Genomic DNA, 18568 nt, shown 5'->3' with positions numbered 1-18568 from the left:
GCACAAAATCCCACACACTTTACACTCTCCTCCTCCCCAATAAGAGTTGCAACCTGGAAATAAGACAAAAAAATCTCAGGTAGATGAGAAGGTAGATGGGAAAACCTTCTTTAAACTCCTGCCTGAGCCAGGGAAAGTTTCATTGACCATCAACATGGTGCCAAAGGTGTGCAGGAGGCATTAAATGTGAATGAAAAAAGGAGGAACCTCCTCGTCAGCTGGGCAGCTACAAAGCAGATCAGGATCAGCTGGGATTGAACAGAGAGATGTGCAGCAAATTGCTTGCTCAGCGAGGTAAATCACTGCAAAGGAAAGATCTGAGGAGAGGGATGGAGCCATCTCGAGCGGCTGCAGAGGGTTCCCTTGATGCAGAATACGGCCTCAGTAAAAGGTATTAAATGAAGTTTAATAGCAGGACAAAGGAAGGGAAGCAATAAAAAGGGTGAGATGGGGCTGTTAGAGGTGGAGCAGCAATAAATGACAGCTGTGGTGAAAGGAACCAGAACATTTTGCTTTAACTGATGAAAGCAGAGACACAGAATACAGCCTATAATATGTTTAAGTTATTAAATATTCCCTATTTTCTGCCATTTCTGACTGTCCTCCTATGGGAAATTTCTAAAGCTTGAAAGAACTTTATTTCCATTCTCCTTGTATTAATACAAAGGAAGAAGATCTCATGGCAAAAATGAGATCTCTGTGAATTTTTTGAAGCCTGACCTTGATTCTGTCCCCCTGTTGACAAAAATGAATGCCACTTCTCTGAGGTACATTTAATGCAGTGGAATTTGAACGAAGCATTTGATCCTAAAAATGAGGTTTAAAATGTGCCCCTAAAAATTCTGACTTTTCCTCAAAAGACCCCCAAAATTTTTTTTGCACAGACCTGAATAGTTAAGTGCTCCCAGAACACCACAGGGAGATGTTAAATAAGAAGTCATTTGTTTTACATACTTAATGTCAGACACAGTTTGTGGCAAAGACATAAAGAAAACACAGATAGCCCCATTTCCTCTATTGATTTCAGTATTAGGCAATGGCCATAATGCTTCTTTTTTTCTGACAGGCATTGGTGCTAGTGTGTACTGGCATCTATTTTCCAACACATGAGCTAATTGGGATTGTATGGAAAGAAAGATGTGGTCTACAAGCTTTGAAATCATCCCATCCTTAGCTGTCCTTTTGCCACAGAGACCTTTTACAGGCTTCTTTTTAATAGAGATATTTCTTTGCAATATGTGATACAGAATCTGCGCCCCCTTTCCAAGTTGCTTGGTTTTTATCTTGTATTTCTTGGACCTTTATTTTTCTCCCTGCTCATTATCTTCTCTCTCATCCCCTGCACCCATGCTGTTCTCCATTGCCTGCTGTAAGAGCAGAGAACAGAAGTAAACAGTGATCAAAAAACTGATGTTCCTACACTTTGTGCATCCCCTGAAATAAAAACCCAGGAGAAAAACATCACAAACTCTGCCTAAGCCTGACCTCCTCTCACCTAGTCCTTCCCTAGGTAGATCAGTGACTTTTGAATAGAGTTCCACACTGCTGGTCTTTTTCTACCAACAAACAGCTCCTCAAAAGACAGCGACAAAAGGATCATTTATTCTGAAGCCTGGTTACAACGAACTGAATAAAATGTGATGTTAAGGTTCCACCCTGCTCATGGGGAAGCTGTTTTTTTTTTTATTCCAAGGGCAGCTGCTGATCCTGACAATTTAATTACCAGTCAGGAAAAACTTGGTAAGAAAAAAACACTCTAAGCATGGGGGAAAAAGGGAGCATGAGAGAGCTGATCCAAGACTCAGCCCTCTATTTTGCACAAGGAAGGATGGACATTTTGGGGTTATAGATGACTCTGGCTGGAAAAAATGGATAGTCTGTTTTCTCTAATAATTTAATGTTTTCTTTGCAAAAAGGAAGGGAAGATTTCTGATCAAAAAAAAAAAAAAAAAAAGTATTTGTCAAATAAACTATCCACTATTAAATCTGTTCACTGCATGTTTTCCTTCTGCTGAAATGATAAAAGAAGCTTATGTTGTCTCCAGCTCATTCTGCTTTCCATTGTGAGCCGTTGTTTCCTGTTCCTACTCAGAAAGTCCTTCAGAACCAAAACCATGTTGGCCTGACAAGGACTGTGTTTTCATTGTAGGAAATTCCCAGAGAAATTAGATGGGAAGATGGGAATTACCCAGTTGTGTTCATAGGAGCTGAACTAAAAATCAGTCTCTTGGTGTTCAGATCCAAGACCAACGTGAATCTTGGAAGAGAAAGGGAATTTTCACTGCCAGGACTATGTCACCATGTTGCTGTCTCTAAACCCTCAAAGAAGGAAGCAGTGCTGACTTAGCATAAAGTAAAGGAAGGCAGAAATTCCATGTACAAAAGAGTGGCTCCAGCCACCAAAGGGAAAACGCCCACACAGTACTCCTGGTGCTGATGCAGGACAATAAAGGGTTAAAGGTAAAAATAAAGGTCACACTCCACGATCTTGGAGGTCTTTTTCAACTTAAATGATTCTGTGATTCTGTAACACAAGAGAACAAAGATCAGGGGGTTGACATTAACAAGTGACAGCCAAGAGACTTAAACAGAGGCCAGAAAAATAAATGGTAGGTGGGCTGAGTGAGGGAATACTCAAATGAAGAGTTGATTCATGTGGATCAACATTTTCAAAAGTGAGAACTTTAAATTAGTTACTGACATTAATATCTAAACATGTAAGGAAAGCCACAATACCCACAGGGGAGGTACCACCACTAAAACCAGATGTTGCTGGTTGAGTTGCCTCAATGTAGATACAGGTGTGTTATTCCCAACATCATAAGCTGAAAATTTGGAGCACAATGTCTTCTTTGACCACTAGATGCCACTGAACAGCTTTAATTACAGCCCTGCACAATGAAGTTGCAAAAGTCACGATCTTCTACGGGAGTAACTCAGCATTTCTTTCAACATAGCTGCAGCCACATCAGCAGCATTTCATGCAAGGATTCCTGACATCAAAAAGAGAGAATTCCCACATAATTTAGAGGTTGCAAAGCCAGGGCATACCTGCTTCATCAGTGGTGATGGTGAGCTCGTTGCTGGCCTCGCTCTTGCCGATGCGGTTCTTGGCGTACATGCGGATGTTGTAGGTGGAGGACGGGTGCAGGTCGATGATGGTGGCTTGGTTTAGCTGAGGGGAAACGTCTCTGGTTCTCTGGACAGAATCCCAAGAGTCTGTTTGATAAAAAATATCAGTAGGAACAGACAAATAAATGGTGGTGTCAATGTGGGTAATGCAAGTACGAAGTTAAACTGTTTCATGTCATTGCTCTGTTAATCCAGAAAAAACATTTTGGTCTAAGCAAATCCGGTGATCCTTCCCCTTCATTGACAGCACTCCTGACTGCTCCAAGAGTGCTGCTGAGAACAATGGAATCTTAGCTCTGTGGTCATTAGCAAATCCACAGAAATAGCTACTCTTTGAGAAGATGGTGAGAGCAGCAAAGATTCCCCGATTTTGTGAATGTGATTTTTTACCATTGGGACATTGGAACAACTGCACAAAAATGAGAGTTGCTGCCCCAAAACGATCCTCACCCAGTGAGAAAGTTGGTTGTGCTCGAAACAAAGGTAGGGAAGGGAGTCAATAAACAGAAATGCCCCAGGGGAGGCTTCATTGCTCTCCACAGCTCCCTGACAGGAGGGTGCAGCCAGGTGGGGACTGGCCTGTTTTTCTGGGCAACAATTGACAAGCAGAGAGGACACAGCCTCAACCTGTGCTAGGGGAAGGTCAGGCTGGATATCAGCAGGAATTTCTTCATGGAAAGGGTGGTTAAACATTGGAAGGGGCTGCCCAAGGAGGTGGTGGAGTGCTCATCCCTGGAGGTGTCCAAGGAAGGCCTGGATGTGGCACTCAGTGCTCTGGGCTGGCTGACAAGGTGGGCATCGGGCACAGCTGGGACTCTGTGATCTTGGAGGCTTTTTCCAACATCAGGAATTCTGTAATTCTGTGAAAGTTATCCCAGAAGAAGGAAAAATAAATCCCAGAGAAAGCCCCTGCCCTGGAGCAGCCCCAAGGCTGGGGGTGCCAACAATGGGCTCCAGGCACGGCTGCTCAGCACTGAGCCCTGCAGGGCTGCCCGGCAGCACCAGTGCAGCCCCAGGGCTGCAGTGCTGCTCCAGTGCTGCATGTGTGCTGCTCTGGGGGCTTTGGCTGCACAGCGCTGTGCAGCTGCTCCCAAAGGGATGTGTCAGGAACGGAGCAGAGCTGCTGCTGATTCAGCTGGGGCTGCAGCAGGAGAACCCACCCTGCCTTGCACAAGGCTGCTCAGGGCAGGCAGGGCTGGTGAGGAACACAGCCAACCTGGCTCCAGGGACAGAACACTGAGAGGCTTTTCAGAAATAATTCTTCCCTGTGAGGGGAGGCTCTGGCACAGGTTGCCTTGAGAAGATGTAGCAGCCCCATCCCAGGAAGTGTCCCATGCCTGGTTGGACATTGGGGCTTGGAGCCACCTAGGATAGGGAAGATGTCCCTGCCCATGTGCCATGATCTAATGAGGGAGAGATGCCTCTGCCTTGATTAAGAAGCAAATGATACCATGGGATGGCAACAGAGGGATTTTATTGAACACCATGGATTTGATTGCACAAGAAGTGTGAGGTGGATAGGTAGGAAGAAAAAGAAAAGAAAGAAAAGAAAGAAAAGAAAGAAAAGAAAGAAAAGAAAGAAAAGAAAGAAAAGAAAGAAAAGAAAGAAAAGAAAGAAAAGAAAGAAAGAAAGAAAGAGAGAGAGAGAAAGAGAAAGAAAAGAAATAAAGAAAGAAAGAAAGAAAAAGAAGGAAACACTTGTCAGAGAAAGGGAGACACAGAGCAGGAGATAATCAGCTGGAACTACACCATTCTGTCCAGATAGAAGTTGTACAGACTCCAGAAGTGACTCCACAGCTGCTTTCTGCTGAGCAGGCCCTGAGTAAGAACAGGGCAGTAGAGGGTACAAGGCTTTAGCCAAAGGGCCACCTGCAATTTCCTTCTGCTGGATGTTTTGTGTGCAAAATAGAAGTGCCAATGGTGAGAAGAGCCTCGGCAGCACTGTGACAGCCACAGCAAGCCTGGGGAGGAGCAGCCCTTGCTCCTGGCCCACGCCAAAGTGGCACTGCCTTTCTAAGCTAGCCTGGCTCCCTGCTCCCAGGGCACTCCCTGGCACAGAGGGGGAAAACACTTCAGGGCCTCCAAGAGACAGGAAATTAAGTCTGGAGACTCTTTTCTTGTGTCTTATAAACTTTATTAGGAAATACACAAATTGCTCAGTAACTGGAACAGTCCTGTCTTTTTTTGGTTATTTTCTGGGAAATTATAATGTATCATAATTACAGCATATTGTATATTCGTGTTGTTATATCATAGACTGTACTAAAAAAATACAATATATAATAAAAATAAATTTGATAGTTTAACTTATTAAATTTTATCTTCATTTTTGTATTCCTATTCTTTTCCTCTTTCTCCTTGTTCTAACTACCTTTCTACTTTGTTCTAACTCCTTTTCTTCTCTGTTTGTTCTGTGTTTCTAAATTCCTATTCTTATTCTTATTACTTTCCTTCTATTTATTTTTAAATTTTTATGTTTATTACTCTTCTTCTGTTTTTAAATTCTTATTACTATTCTTCTTTTATGGATTTTTAAATTATTCTTCTTCATGTCCTCCATCTTCTTAGTCTTCATCTTCATTTTTGTCATCATCTTCATCTTCTTTGTCATCTTTGTCTTTGTCATCTTTGTCTTCTTCACCATCTTCATTTGCTTTGTTGTCATCTTCATCTTCTTTGTCTTCTTCTTGGGTCATCTTCTTTGTCTTTATCATCTTTGTCTTCATCCTCTTTGTCTTGGAGTGGTTTATGGCGAGAGTCTGTTCCAGGAGTCTCTGCTTTATGCCGAAGGAATGGTTGCTGTTCCTTCCAGGCCCGGGGCTGGGGGTGTGTGAGGCCGAAGAAGGGGAGAGCTTTGGGCACTTTGGGTGGGCATTTTCCAACCCTCACTGCCCAGGTGTTCTGTGGTGCTGTGCAGTTTGGTTTTGCTGGGCTTGCTTGGCTTTGGTTGCCCATCAAAAAGCTCTTCCCTTCCCTGGCCTGGAGGAGCTGCAGCAGCAATCTTCCAGATCCTCCAGCTGAACTGAGCAGCTGCTGCTCTGACACCAAAGGAGCGGCACTGGCGGGAATGGGGCTGCCCTGTTCCAGCCCCAAGCCTCAGGGAACCAAGCCAGGCACAGAAAGCAGAGCAAGAGACTCCAGGCGAGCTGCTTCACCTGCCCTAGAGAGGAGGTCAGTGCCAGAGGGACACCAGGGCTGAGATCCCACTGCATGGAACTCCTCCATGGAAGCTCCACTTCCCTCGATTGAAAGCTGGTGCCACCTCACATCTCATGTCAGGAAGGGGGATTTCTTCAGTGTTTGCCACATTCTCCAGGATTTTTTAGGTCTTTATTCTTGTGTCTGTGTGGGGCAAGAGGGAGAGCTCTGTGAGTATTCTGTTGCTAATTAACTGTTGGTTTTGGTTTTTTTTTCACTTGTCTCTATTGGTATTAATTTTCTGTTTGTGGAGGGGGATTGTTGAAACCTTTTAGAGGAGACTCTTCACTGCAGAGTGTCTTTTCTTAAATTTGTTTCAAAACTGAGGCAGTTATCTTCATCTTCTTCATCAACACTGTATTCCTCGTCTTCATCATCATCTTCAACTTCATTGTCTTCTTCGTCTTCATCTCCTTCTTTGTCTTCATCAGCTTTGTCTTCTTCATCTTCTTTGTCATGTCCTTCATCTTCTTCATCTTCTTTGTCACGTCCTTCATTGTGTTTGTCTTCTTTTTCCTCTTCTTCATCTTCTTCCTCATGTTTTACTCTTCCGGCTGTGGCCTCGGGCAGGGACACTGAAACAGCCCCTGCAGTGCAGGCCAGGGGCTGGAGGGGCTATGCAGGGCAGGCATTCAGCTGTCTTCCCTTTTGGCTGTGAATAACGATCCTACTTTTACAGCCAACATCTGTTGAAGGGCATAGATATCTTTCAGCTGCTGCTTGAGTGCCTGGATCTCCTGTATTATCTGACTTAGAATCTCCCAGGTGATGTTCTGGTACAAGGGACTGTGAGGCAGGAGAGGCACTGGGCAGGGGACAGGCTTGCCTCTCCCACCATGGGGCTGGGAGAGCTGGGCTGTGTTCCTTCTACAGCTATCTGTTGTTGAAGGGCAAACTCATCCAGCTTCTGCCTCATAAGATGGAAGTCCTTGCATCAGGAAGTCCTCAGTGATGTTCTGATCCTGGTATAGTGAAGTCTAGTTGCAGGTCAGGGTGTCAAAGGGGACAGTGGGTGAGCTCTGTGTCCCTGGTGATGGCAGCTCCTCACTGGACAGAGAAGGAGCTGCTGCCTTTACCTCCTCTGGAAGAAGAGGCTAAGGCAGCTCTTCCTTCTCACCAGCTCTGGCAGGGGCAGCAGCTGCCAGCTCAGCCTCTGTGAGGCTGCCTGGGGCAGGAGAGGGGCTGGGGAGGGCAGGTGCTGCCTCTGCTGCCACCTCCACATGCACAGGGCTGGGGGAGCAGGACTACTTTTTTTTACAGCCATTAATTGTTAGAGGTCATACTCTGCTTCCAGTTTCGCCAGATGTTGTACAAAATCACAAGGATCAGGATCAGAATCTCATTGGTAATGTTTACGTCCTGCCATGGTGAAGCCTGGCTGCTGGTCGAGGTGTTGGAGGGGATAGAGGGTGGAACCTGTGTCCCTGGTGATGGCAGCTCTTCACGGGAGAGAGAAGGAGCTGCTGCCTTTACCTCCTCTGAAGTGAGAGGTTCAGGAAGCTCTTCCTCCTCATCAGCTCTGGCCAGGGCAGCAGCTGCCAGCTCAGCCTCTGTGATGCTGCCAGGGGCAGGAGAGAGGCTGGGCAGGGCAGGTGCTGCCTCTGCTGCCACCTTCAAGCCCATAGGGCTGGTAGAACTGGACTGTGCTTCTCCTGCAGCCATCTGATCTGAGACGTCATCCTCTTCCTCCAGCTGCTGTCTCGGTCTGGACAGCTCCACCAGCCCCAGGATAACGAACAGGAACTCCTCGATGATGTCTGTGTCCTGGAATGGTGAAGCCTGGCGGCTGATCAGGGTGTCAGAGGGGACACTGAGTGGGCTCTGTGCCCCTGGTGAAGGCAGCTCCTCACTGGAGAAAGGAGGAGCTGCTGCCTTTACTTCCTCTAGAGTGAGAGGCTCAGGCATCTCTTCCTCTTTCTCTGCTATGCCTGGGGTAGCAGCTCCTGGCTCAGACTCTCTGAGGCTCTCTGGGGCAGGAGAGGGGCTGGGCAGGGCAGGCTCTGCCTCTTCTGCCACCTCTGTGCCAATGGGGCTGGGAGAGCTGGGCTGTGTTTCTTCTACAGCCATCTGTTCTTGGACGCCATCCTCTTCCTCCAGCTTCTGCCTCAGTTTGTAGTCCTCAATTAGTCCCTTGATCAGGATCTCCTCAGTGATGTTTGGATCCTGGAATGGTGAAGCCTGGCGGCTGGTCAGGGTGTCAGAGGGGACACTGGGTGGGCTCTGTGTCCCTGGTGATGGCAGCTCCTCACCGGAGACAGAAGGAGCTGCTGCCTTTACCTCCTTTGGAGTGAGAGGCTCAGGCAGCTCTTCCTCCTCATAAGATCTGGTTGGGGCAGCAGCTGGCAGCTCAGCCTCTGTGAGACTGCCTGGGGCAGGAGAGGGGCTGGAACCCACAGGACTGGGAGATCTGGGCTGTGATTCTTCTGCAGCCATCCACAGTTGGACACCATCCTCCTCCCCCAGCATCTGCCTAGATCTGCACAGCTCCACCAGTCCTAGGATCACAAACAGGAACTCCTCGTTGATGTCCATGTCCTGGAATGGTGAATCCTGGCTTGAAATCAGTGTTTCAAAGGGGACACTGGGTGAGCTCTGTGTCCCTGGTGATGGCAGCTCCTCACTTGAGACAGAAGAAACTTCTGCCTTTACGTTCTCTGGAGCAAGAGGCTCAGGCAGCTCTTCTTCCTCATTAGATCTGGCCCAGACAGCAGCTGCCAGCTCAGCCTCTGTGAGACTGCTTGGTACAGGAGAAGTGCTGGGCAATGAAGGCACTGCCTCTGTTGTCTCCTCCATGCCCACAGGGCTAGGAGAGCTGGGCTGTTTTCCTTCTACAGCCATCTGTTCTTGGATGCCATCCTCTTCCTCCAGCTTCTGCCATGGTTTGTAGACCTCCATCTGTCCCTCTATCCGGAACTCCCCAGCGATGTTCAGGTCACGGAATGGTGAAGCCTGGCGGCTGCTCAGGGTGTCGGAGGGGACACGAGGTGGGCTCTTTGACCCTGGTGATGGCAGCTCCTCGCTGGAAACAGAAGGAGCAGGTGCTTTTACCTCCTCCAGAGCAAGAGACTCAGGCAACTCTTCCTCCTCATAAGATCTGGCAGATGGCTCAGGCTCTGTGAGACTGCTTGGGGCAGGAGAGGCACTGGGTAGGGCAGGTGCTGCCTCTTCTGCCTCCCCCAAACCCACAGGGCTGGGAGATCTGGGCTGTGATTCTTCTGCAGCCATCCACAGTTGGACATCATATTCTTCCTCCAGCATCTGCCTAGATCTGGACAGCTCCACCAGTCCCAGGATCACAAACAGGAACTCCTCGATGATGCCCATGTCCTGGTATGGTGAAGCCTGGGTGGAGATCGGGGTGTCAGAGGGGACACTGGGTGGGCTCTGTGTCCCTGGTGATGGCAACTCCTCACTGGAGACAGTAGGAGATGCTCCCTTTTCCTCCTCCAGAGCAAGAGGCGCAGGCACCTCTTCTTCCTCATTAGATCTGGCCCAGACAGCAGCTGACAGCTCAGCCTCTGTGAGGCTGCTTAGGACAGGAGAGGGGCTGGGTGGGGCAGACACTGCCTCTTCTGCCTCCTTCAAAACCACAGGGCTAGGAGATCTGGGCTGTGTTTCTTCTACAGCCATCTCTTCTTGGACATCATCCTCTTTCTCCAGCTTCTGCCTCAGTTTGTAAGCCTCCATTTCTCCCTTGATCAGGATCTCCTCAGTGATGTTCAGGTCCTGGAATGGTGAAGCCTGGCCAGAGATCGGGGTGTCAGAGGGGACACTGGGTGGGCTCTGTGTCCCTGTTGATGGCTGCCCCTTACTGGAAACAGAAGGAGCTGCTGCTTTTACCTCCTCTGGAGTGAGAGGCTCAGGCAGCTCCTCCTCCTCCTCCTCAGCTCTGGCCAGGGTGGCAGATGCTGGTTCAATCTCTGTGAGACTGCCTGGGGCAGGAGAGAGGCTGGGTAGGGCAGGCTCTGCTTCTGCTGCCTCCTCCACACCCAAAGGGCTAGGAGATCTAGGCTGTGTTTCTGCAGCCATCCACAGCTGGACATCGTACTCTTCCTCCAGCATCTGCCTAGATCTGGACAGCTCCACTAGTCCCAAGATCACAAACAGGAACTCCTTGATGATATCTGCATCTTGGCATGGTAAGGCCTGGCCAGAAACTGGCATGTCAAAGGGGACACTGGGTGGGCTCTGTGTCCCTAGTGAAGGCAGCTCCTCCCTGGTGAGAGAAGGAGCTGCTGCCTTTACCTCTTCTAAAGAGAGAGGCTGAGGCAACTCTTCCTTATGATAAGATCTGTCCAGGGCAGCAGCTGCCAGCTCAGCATCTGTGAGACTTTCTGGGGAAGAGGAGGGGCTGACTAGGGCAGGCTCAGCCTCTGCTGCCACCTCTGTGCCCATGGGGCTGGGCGAGTGGGGTTGTGTCTCTTCTACATCCATCTGTTCTTGGACTTCATACTCCTCCTCCAGCTTCTGCCTCGGTTTGTAAGCCTCCGTTTCTCCCTCAATCAGGATCTCCTCAGTGATGTTCTGATCCGCACATGGTAAAGCCTCGCTGCTGGTGGAGGTATCAGAGGGAACACTGGGTGGGCTCTGTGTCCCTGGTGATGGCAGCTCCTCACTGGAGAGAGAAGGAGCTGCTGCCTTTACCTCCTCCACAGTGAGAGGCTCAGGCAGCTCCTCCTGCTCCTTGTCAGCTCTGGCCAGGGCAGCAGCTGCCAGCTCAGCCTCTGTGAGGCTGCCAGGGGCAGGAGTGGGGCTGGGTAAGGGCAGGCACTGCCTCTGCTGCCTCCTCCAAGTGCACAGGGCTGGGAGATCTGGCTGTGTTTCTTCTACATCCATCTGTTCTTGGACGTCATCCTCTTCCTCCAGCTTCTGCCTCCATCTGGACAGACCCACCAATCCGAGGATGACAAACAGGAACTCCTTGATGATATCTGCATCCAGGCATGGTGAAGCCTGGCTGGAGATTGGGATGTTGGAGGGGACACTGGGTGGGCTCTGTGTCCCTAGTGATGGCAGCTCCTCACTGGAGAGAGAAGGTGCTGCTGCATTTACCTCCTCCACAGTGAGAGGCTCAGGAAGGTCTTCCTCCTTGTCAATGCTGGCCAGAGCAGCAGCTGCCAGCTCAGCCTCTCTGAGGCTGTCTGGGACAGGAGTGGGGCTGGGCATTTCAGGCTCTGCCTCTGCTGACTCCTCCATGCCCATAGGGCTGGGAGATCTGGGCTGTGTTTCTACAGCCATCTGTTCTTGGACGCCATCCTCTTCCTCCAGCTTCTGCCTCGGTTTAGAGACCTCCATCTCTCCCTCAGTCAAGACCTCCTCAATGATGTCCATGTCCTGGCATGGTGAACCCTGGCTGCCGGTTGAGGTGTCGGAGGGGACACTGGGTGGGCTCTGTGTCCTTGGTGATGGCAGCTGCTCAGTGGAGAGAGAAGGTGATGTTTTCTTCTCTTCTGGAGTGAGAGGCTGAGGCAGCTCTTCCTCCTCACCCGCTCTGTCCAGGGAAGCAGCTGCTGGCTCAGCCTCTGTGGGACTGCCTGGGGCAGGAGAGGCCGTGGGCCGGGCAGGCTCTGCCTCTACTGCTTCCTCCAAGCCCAGAGAGCTGGGAAATCTGAGCTGTGTTTTTTCCATAGGCATCCATTGTTGGAGGTCATACTCCTCTTCCTGCTTCTGCCCCAGTTTGTAGAACTCTCCCATTCCCAGGATGAGGAACAGAATCTCCATGGTGAAGTTGCGGTCATGGTACTGTGAAGCCTGGCGGCTGGTCAGGGTGTCAGAGGGGACACTGGGTGAGCTCGGTGTACCTGGTGATGGCAGCTCCTCATTGGAGAGAGAAGGACCTGCTGCCTTTACCTCCACTGGAGTGAGAGGCTCAGGCAGCTCCTCCTCCTCACCAGCCCTCGATGGGGCAGCAGCTGATGCCTCAGCCTCTGAGGGCCTGTCTGGGGCAGGAGAGGGGCTGGGCAGGGCAGGCTCTGCCTCTTCTGCCACCTCCTTCAAGTGCACAGGGCTGGGAGAGCTGGGCTGTGTTTCTTCTACATCTATCTGTTCTTGGACATCATCCTCTTTCTCCAGCTTCTGCGTCATTTTGTAAGCCTCCATCTCTCCCTTGATCAGGATCTCCTCAGTGGTGTTCTGATCCTCACACGGTAAAGCCTCGCTGCTGGTGGAGGTGTCAAAGGGGACACCAGGTGGGCTCTGTTTCCCTGGTGATGGCAGCTCCTCACTGGAGAGAGAAGGAGCTGCTGCCTTTACCTCCTCTAGAGTGAGAGGCTCAGGCAGCTCCTCCTCCTCCTCCTCAGCTCTGGCCAGGGTGGCAGATGCTGGTTCAATCTCTGTGAGACTGCCTGGGGCAGGAGAGAGGCTGGGTAGGGCAGGCTCTGCTTCTGCTGCCTCCTCCACACCCAAAGGGCTAGGAGATCTAGGCTGTGTTTCTGCAGCCATCCACAGCTGGACATCGTACTCTTCCTCCAGCATCTGCCTAGATCTGGACAGCTCCACTAGTCCCAAGATCACAAACAGGAACTCCTTGATGATATCTGCATCTTGGCATGGTAAGGCCTGGCCAGAAACTGGCATGTCAAAGGGGACACTGGGTGGGCTCTGTGTCCCTAGTGAAGGCAGCTCCTCCCTGGTGAGAGAAGGAGCTGCTGCCTTACCTCTTCTAAGAGAGAGGCTGAGGCAACTCTTCCTTATGATAAGATCTGTCCAGGGCAGCAGCTGCCAGCTCAGCATCTGTGAGACTTTCTGGGGAAGAGGAGGGGCTGACTAGGGCAGGCTCAGCCTCTGCTGCCACCTCTGTGCCCATGGGGCTGGGCGAGTGGGGTTGTGTCTCTTCTACATCCATCTGTTCTTGGACTTCATACTCCTCCTCCAGCTTCTGCCTCGGTTTGTAAGCCTCCGTTTCTCCCTCAATCAGGATCTCCTCAGTGATGTTCTGATCCGCACATGGTAAAGCCTCGCTGCTGGTGGAGGTATCAGAGGGAACACTGGGTGGGCTCTGTGTCCCTGGTGATGGCAGCTCCTCACTGGAGAGAGAAGGAGCTGCTGCCTTTACCTCCTCCACAGTGAGAGGCTCAGGCAGCTCCTCCTGCTCCTTGTCAGCTCTGGCCAGGGCAGCAGCTGCCAGCTCAGCCTCTGTGAGGCTGCCAGGGGCAGGAGTGGGGCTGGGTAAGGCAGGCACTGCCTCTGCTGCCTCCTCCAAGTGCACAGGGCTGGGAGATCTGGGCTGTGTTTCTTCTACATCCATCTGTTCTTGGACGTCATCCTCTTCCTCCAGCTTCTGCCTCCATCTGGACAGACCCACCAATCCGAGGATGACAAACAGGAACTCCTTGATGATATCTGCATCCAGGCATGGTGAAGCCTGGCTGGAGATTGGGATGTTGGAGGGGACACTGGGTGGGCTCTGTGTCCCTAGTGATGGCAGCTCCTCACTGGAGAGAGAAGGTGCTGCTGCATTTACCTCCTCCACAGTGAGAGGCTCAGGAAGGTCTTCCTCCTTGTCAATGCTGGCCAGAGCAGCAGCTGCCAGCTCAGCCTCTCTGAGGCTGTCTGGGACAGGAGTGGGGCTGGGCATTTCAGGCTCTGCCTCTGCTGACTCCTCCATGCCCATAGGGCTGGGAGATCTGGGCTGTGTTTCTACAGCCATCTGTTCTTGGACGCCATCCTCTTCCTCCAGCTTCTGCCTCGGTTTAGAGACCTCCATCTCTCCCTCAGTCAAGACCTCCTCAATGATGTCCATGTCCTGGCATGGTGAACCCTGGCTGCCGGTTGAGGTGTCGGAGGGGACACTGGGTGGGCTCTGTGTCCTTGGTGATGGCAGCTGCTCAGTGGAGAGAGAAGGTGATGTTTTCTTCTCTTCTGGAGTGAGAGGCTGAGGCAGCTCTTCCTCCTCACCCGCTCTGTCCAGGGAAGCAGCTGCTGGCTCAGCCTCTGTGGGACTGCCTGGGGCAGGAGAGGCCGTGGGCCGGGCAGGCTCTGCCTCTACTGCTTCCTCCAAGCCCAGAGAGCTGGGAAATCTGAGCTGTGTTTTTTCCATAGGCATCCATTGTTGGAGGTCATACTCCTCTTCCTGCTTCTGCCCCAGTTTGTAGAACTCTCCCATTCCCAGGATGAGGAACAGAATCTCCATGGTGAAGTTGCGGTCATGGTACTGTGAAGCCTGGCGGCTGGTCAGGGTGTCAGAGGGGACACTGGGTGAGCTCGGTGTACCTGGTGATGGCAGCTCCTCATTGGAGAGAGAAGGACCTGCTGCCTTTACCTCCACTGGAGTGAGAGGCTCAGGCAGCTCCTCCTCCTCACCAGCCCTCGATGGGGGCAGCAGCTGATGCCTCAGCCTCTGAGGGCCTGTCTGGGGCAGGAGAGGGGCTGGGCAGGGCAGGCTCTGCCTCTTCTGCCACCTCCTTCAAGTGCACAGGGCTGGGAGAGCTGGGCTGTGTTTCTTCTACATCTATCTGTTCTTGGACATCATCCTCTTTCTCCAGCTTCTGCGTCATTTTGTAAGCCTCCATCTCTCCCTTGATCAGGATCTCCTCAGTGGTGTTCTGATCCTCACACGGTAAAGCCTCGCTGCTGGTGGAGGTGTCAAAGGGGACACCAGGTGGGCTCTGTTTCCCTGGTGATGGCAGCTCCTCACTGGAGAGAGAAGGAGCTGCTGCCTTTACCTCCTCTAGAGTGAGAGGCTCAGGCAGCTCCTCCTGCTCCTTGTCAGCTCTGGCCAGGGCAGCAGCTGCCAGCTCGGCCTCTCTGAGGCTGCCTGGGGCAGGAGTGGGGCTGGGCAGGGCAGGTGCTGCTTCTGCTGCCTCCTCCACACCCAAAGGGCTGGGAGATCTGGGATGTGTTTCTTCTACAGCCATCTGTTCTTGGATGCCATACTCTTCCTCCAGCTTCTGCCTCAGTTTGGAGACCTCCGTCTCAACCTCGATCAGGGACTCCTCAATTGTGTCCGTGTCCTGGCATGGTGAAGCCTGGCGGCTGGTCAGGGTGTCAGAGGGGACACTGGGTGGGCTCTTTGTCCCTGGTGAAGGCAGCTCCTCACTGGAGACAGGAGGAGCTGCTGCCTTTACCTCCTTTGGAGTGAGAGGCTCAGGCAGCTCTTCCTCTTCATCAGCTCTGCATGAGACAGCACCTGCAGCCTCTGTGGGACTGTATCGGGTAGGAGAGAGGCTGGGTAGGGCAGGTGCTGCCTCTGCTGCCACCTCTGTTCCCAAAAGGCTGGGAGATCTGGGCTGTGTTTCTTCTACAGCCATCTGTTCCTGGACTTCATACTCCTCCAGATTCTGCCTCAGTTTGTAAGCCTCCATCTCTCCCTCGATCATGATCTCATCAGTGATTTTCTGATCCTGGAATGGTGAAGCCTGGCTGCTGGTCATGGTATCAGAGGGGACAGTGGGTGGGCTCTGTGTCCCTGGTGACAGCAGCCCCTCAATAGAGAGAGAAGCAACTGCTGCCTTTACCTCCTCTGGAGTGTGAGGCTCAGGCATCTCTTCCTCCTTGTCCACTCTGGCAGGGGCAGCAGCCGCCAGCTCAGCCTCTGTGAGGCTCTCTGGGGCAGGAGAGGGGCTGGGCAGGGCAGGCTTTGCCTCTTCTGCCACCTCTGTACCAATGGGGCTGGGAGATCTTGGCTGTGTTTCTTCTACTGCCATCTGTTCTTGGACACCATCCTCTTCCTCCAGCTTCTGCTTCACTGTGTAGTCCTCCATCTCTCCATTAATCAGGATCTCCTCAGTGATGTTCTGACCCTGATATGGTGAAGCCTCGCTGCTGGTAGAGGTGTCGAAAGGGACACTGGGTGGGCTCTGTGTCCCTGGTGATGGCAGCTCCTCACTGGAGACAGAAGAAGCTGCTGCCTTTATCTCCTCTGGAGTGAGAGGCTTGAGTTGCTCTTCCTCCTCATCAGCTCTGGGTGGGGAAACAGCTGCTTGCTCAGCTCCTGCTGCCACCTTCTCTTCCTCATGTCTGGGAGAGCTGAGCCTCATTGGGGGACGATGTTCAGCCTCCTCATCCCTCACTTGTTGCAATGGTAAGCTCCAGGTCTTGAGGCTGATGTCTTTTTTCCATTGGGTCACCTCCTGGGTGCTCACATGCTCCTGCCGTTGAGCCAGTCTTTGGTCACTCATATCTGCCCATCGGGGAAGCTCCTGTGCTCTTGTGTCTGGTCCTTGTGACCGCCCCTTTTCACTGCTGTCTTTCACCTGGGACAATTCTGCTTCTCTGCTGTCTTTCCATAGGGAGGTGTGGGAGGTCACGTCTTGTTCCCATGGTGAGAGTTCTTCACACCTCTCACTTTCCCTCTGGGACAGCTCTCGGATATTGTCCCACTGATAGATGTGGGAGTGCACATCTTCCCATGGTGAGAGTTCTTCATACCTCTCATCTTCCCTCTGGGACAGCTCTTGGACATCATCCCATTGATAGATGTGGGAGTGCACATCTTCCCATTCTGAGAGCTCTTCGTATCTGTCACCTTCCCTCTGGGACACCTCTTGGACATCGTCCCATTCAGAGATGTGAGAGTGCACATCTTCCCATGGTGAGAGTTCTTCGAACCTCTCATCTTCCATCTGGGGCAGCTCTTGGACATCGTCCCATTCAGAGATGTGAGAGTGCACATCTTCCCAAGGTGGGAGTTCTTCGTATCTGTCACCTTCCCTCTTGGACAGCTCTTCAACACTGTCCCACTGAGAGATGTGAGAGTGCACATCATGTTCCCATGGTGAGAGGTTTCGGTAGCTCTCACCTTCCCTCTGGTCCAGCTCTCGGATATCATCCCATTGGGAATCTTCTGGGACACTTACATCTCTCTGTAAGGACAGCTCATGCGATCTCTCAGCTTCTCCCCATTCCAGCTCCTGCTGCCCACTTACATCTGTTTCCCATTGGAATATTCCTTGAGTTGTGACACGTCCTTCCCATTCATGCACCTCTTGGTATGTCTCACCGTGTTCTTCCCACTCGTACCGCTCCCGGACTTTGACGGTTTCTTCCCAGTCATAGATGTCTTCGTGCGTCTCATCGCTGTACTCTGAAACCTCTCGAACATGTACACGTACCTGGTGTTGGTACAGCTCTCTGCTCGTCCTGGCTCCCGGATGGAAAATTTCTTGGACTGTCACTACTTGCCTCTCTCTCAATGTTACCTCCTCCCATTGGGAAAGTTCCTCATCACTATCATCTTCCCACTGGGAAAGGTCTTGGTCCATGTAGGTGACGGGCCGCTCCTCCTTGTCAGTTTCTATCAGTGGTAGGGCTGATCTGCCCACTGCCCCTGACCACTGCCCACTGGGGGCTTGCAGCCAGCTGGGCAAGGGGCTGGGGGACCAGGGGTTGGAGTTACCTTTGCTGGAGTTACCTTTGTTGGAGTTACCTTTGTTGGAGTTACCTTTGCTGGAGTTACCTTTGCTGGAGTTACCTTGTCGCTATCGCTGTCTGTTGTTATTGGCATCTGTCGCTATCGGTGTTTAGCGCGGACAGACGCAGGGAGCGGCTTCTTCCTGACATAGCGGCCCTCCGGGAACTGGGCTCCCCAGGGCTCTGCGTCCCTTAGATACCCCCAGAGCCAGGGCAGGGCTCCCTGATGTCACAAGGGGCTCTGGCCACCACCATGTCCCGCATCACAAAGGGCCTGACACCGAGTGCCCCTGTCACAAAGGGCCACCCCCGGCCCCCCATCCCCAGCGGAGCAGGCAGGAGCTGGCACGGAGCAGCGCCCGCACTTGTGGCCTGGTGGCCCCTGCTGTGCCCAGAGCCCTGAGGGGCTTTGGCCACGCTCCCACACGGCAGCCCCAGCCTGGTGGGCTCGATGTTTTCTGAGCTGGAGAGGAGCTAGCTCTTCTCAAAGGAAACTTTGCAAGAGTTTTCTTTTTCCTAAAACAACCTTGTGGAGACAATATTCCTTTCCCATAAGAATGGGTGTTGTTCGCTATTTCTGTTACTGAGCCAATAGGAGAGGTGTCAGTCCTGTGCATCAATAACATGCCTTTTAGCGCAGCATGTTATAAAAGGGCTGAATGAATTGTTAAAAAAAGCCTTCTGATTTCTACTGCCTCCTGACTGGAGTCAAGCGTCTTTATTTCATGTCTCATTGCAGCTCCAGCCCCACGGGGCACAGCCCTGGGTTTGCAGGCTGCGCTGCCCAGCCCACGAGGAATTGCCAGGGACTCGTGGGCAGCGGCTCCATGGGCCGCGGGAGGCCGGGGACCAGGGCTGTCCCTCAGGGCTCTGCCCGGCCCCGGGGCTC

General features: G+C 51.9%; 1 protein-coding gene across 1 annotated transcript in view; it reads right to left on the bottom strand.

Annotated features, from left to right (window-relative positions):
* DSCAM (DS cell adhesion molecule) overlaps positions 1-18568 on the bottom strand; it is a 388992-nt gene that overhangs the window by 94754 nt on the left and 275670 nt on the right. The window contains exon 14 of the mRNA XM_066314168.1: positions 3052-3219. Within this exon, the coding sequence (XP_066170265.1) occupies positions 3052-3219 (168 nt within the window). The remainder of the gene's footprint in view (positions 1-3051; positions 3220-18568) is intronic.

Source organism: Sylvia atricapilla, chromosome 2, assembly GCF_009819655.1.
Source record: "Sylvia atricapilla isolate bSylAtr1 chromosome 2, bSylAtr1.pri, whole genome shotgun sequence".
NCBI lineage: Eukaryota > Metazoa > Chordata > Aves > Passeriformes > Sylviidae > Sylvia > Sylvia atricapilla.
This window is presented reverse-complemented; position numbering and strand designations above follow the sequence as displayed.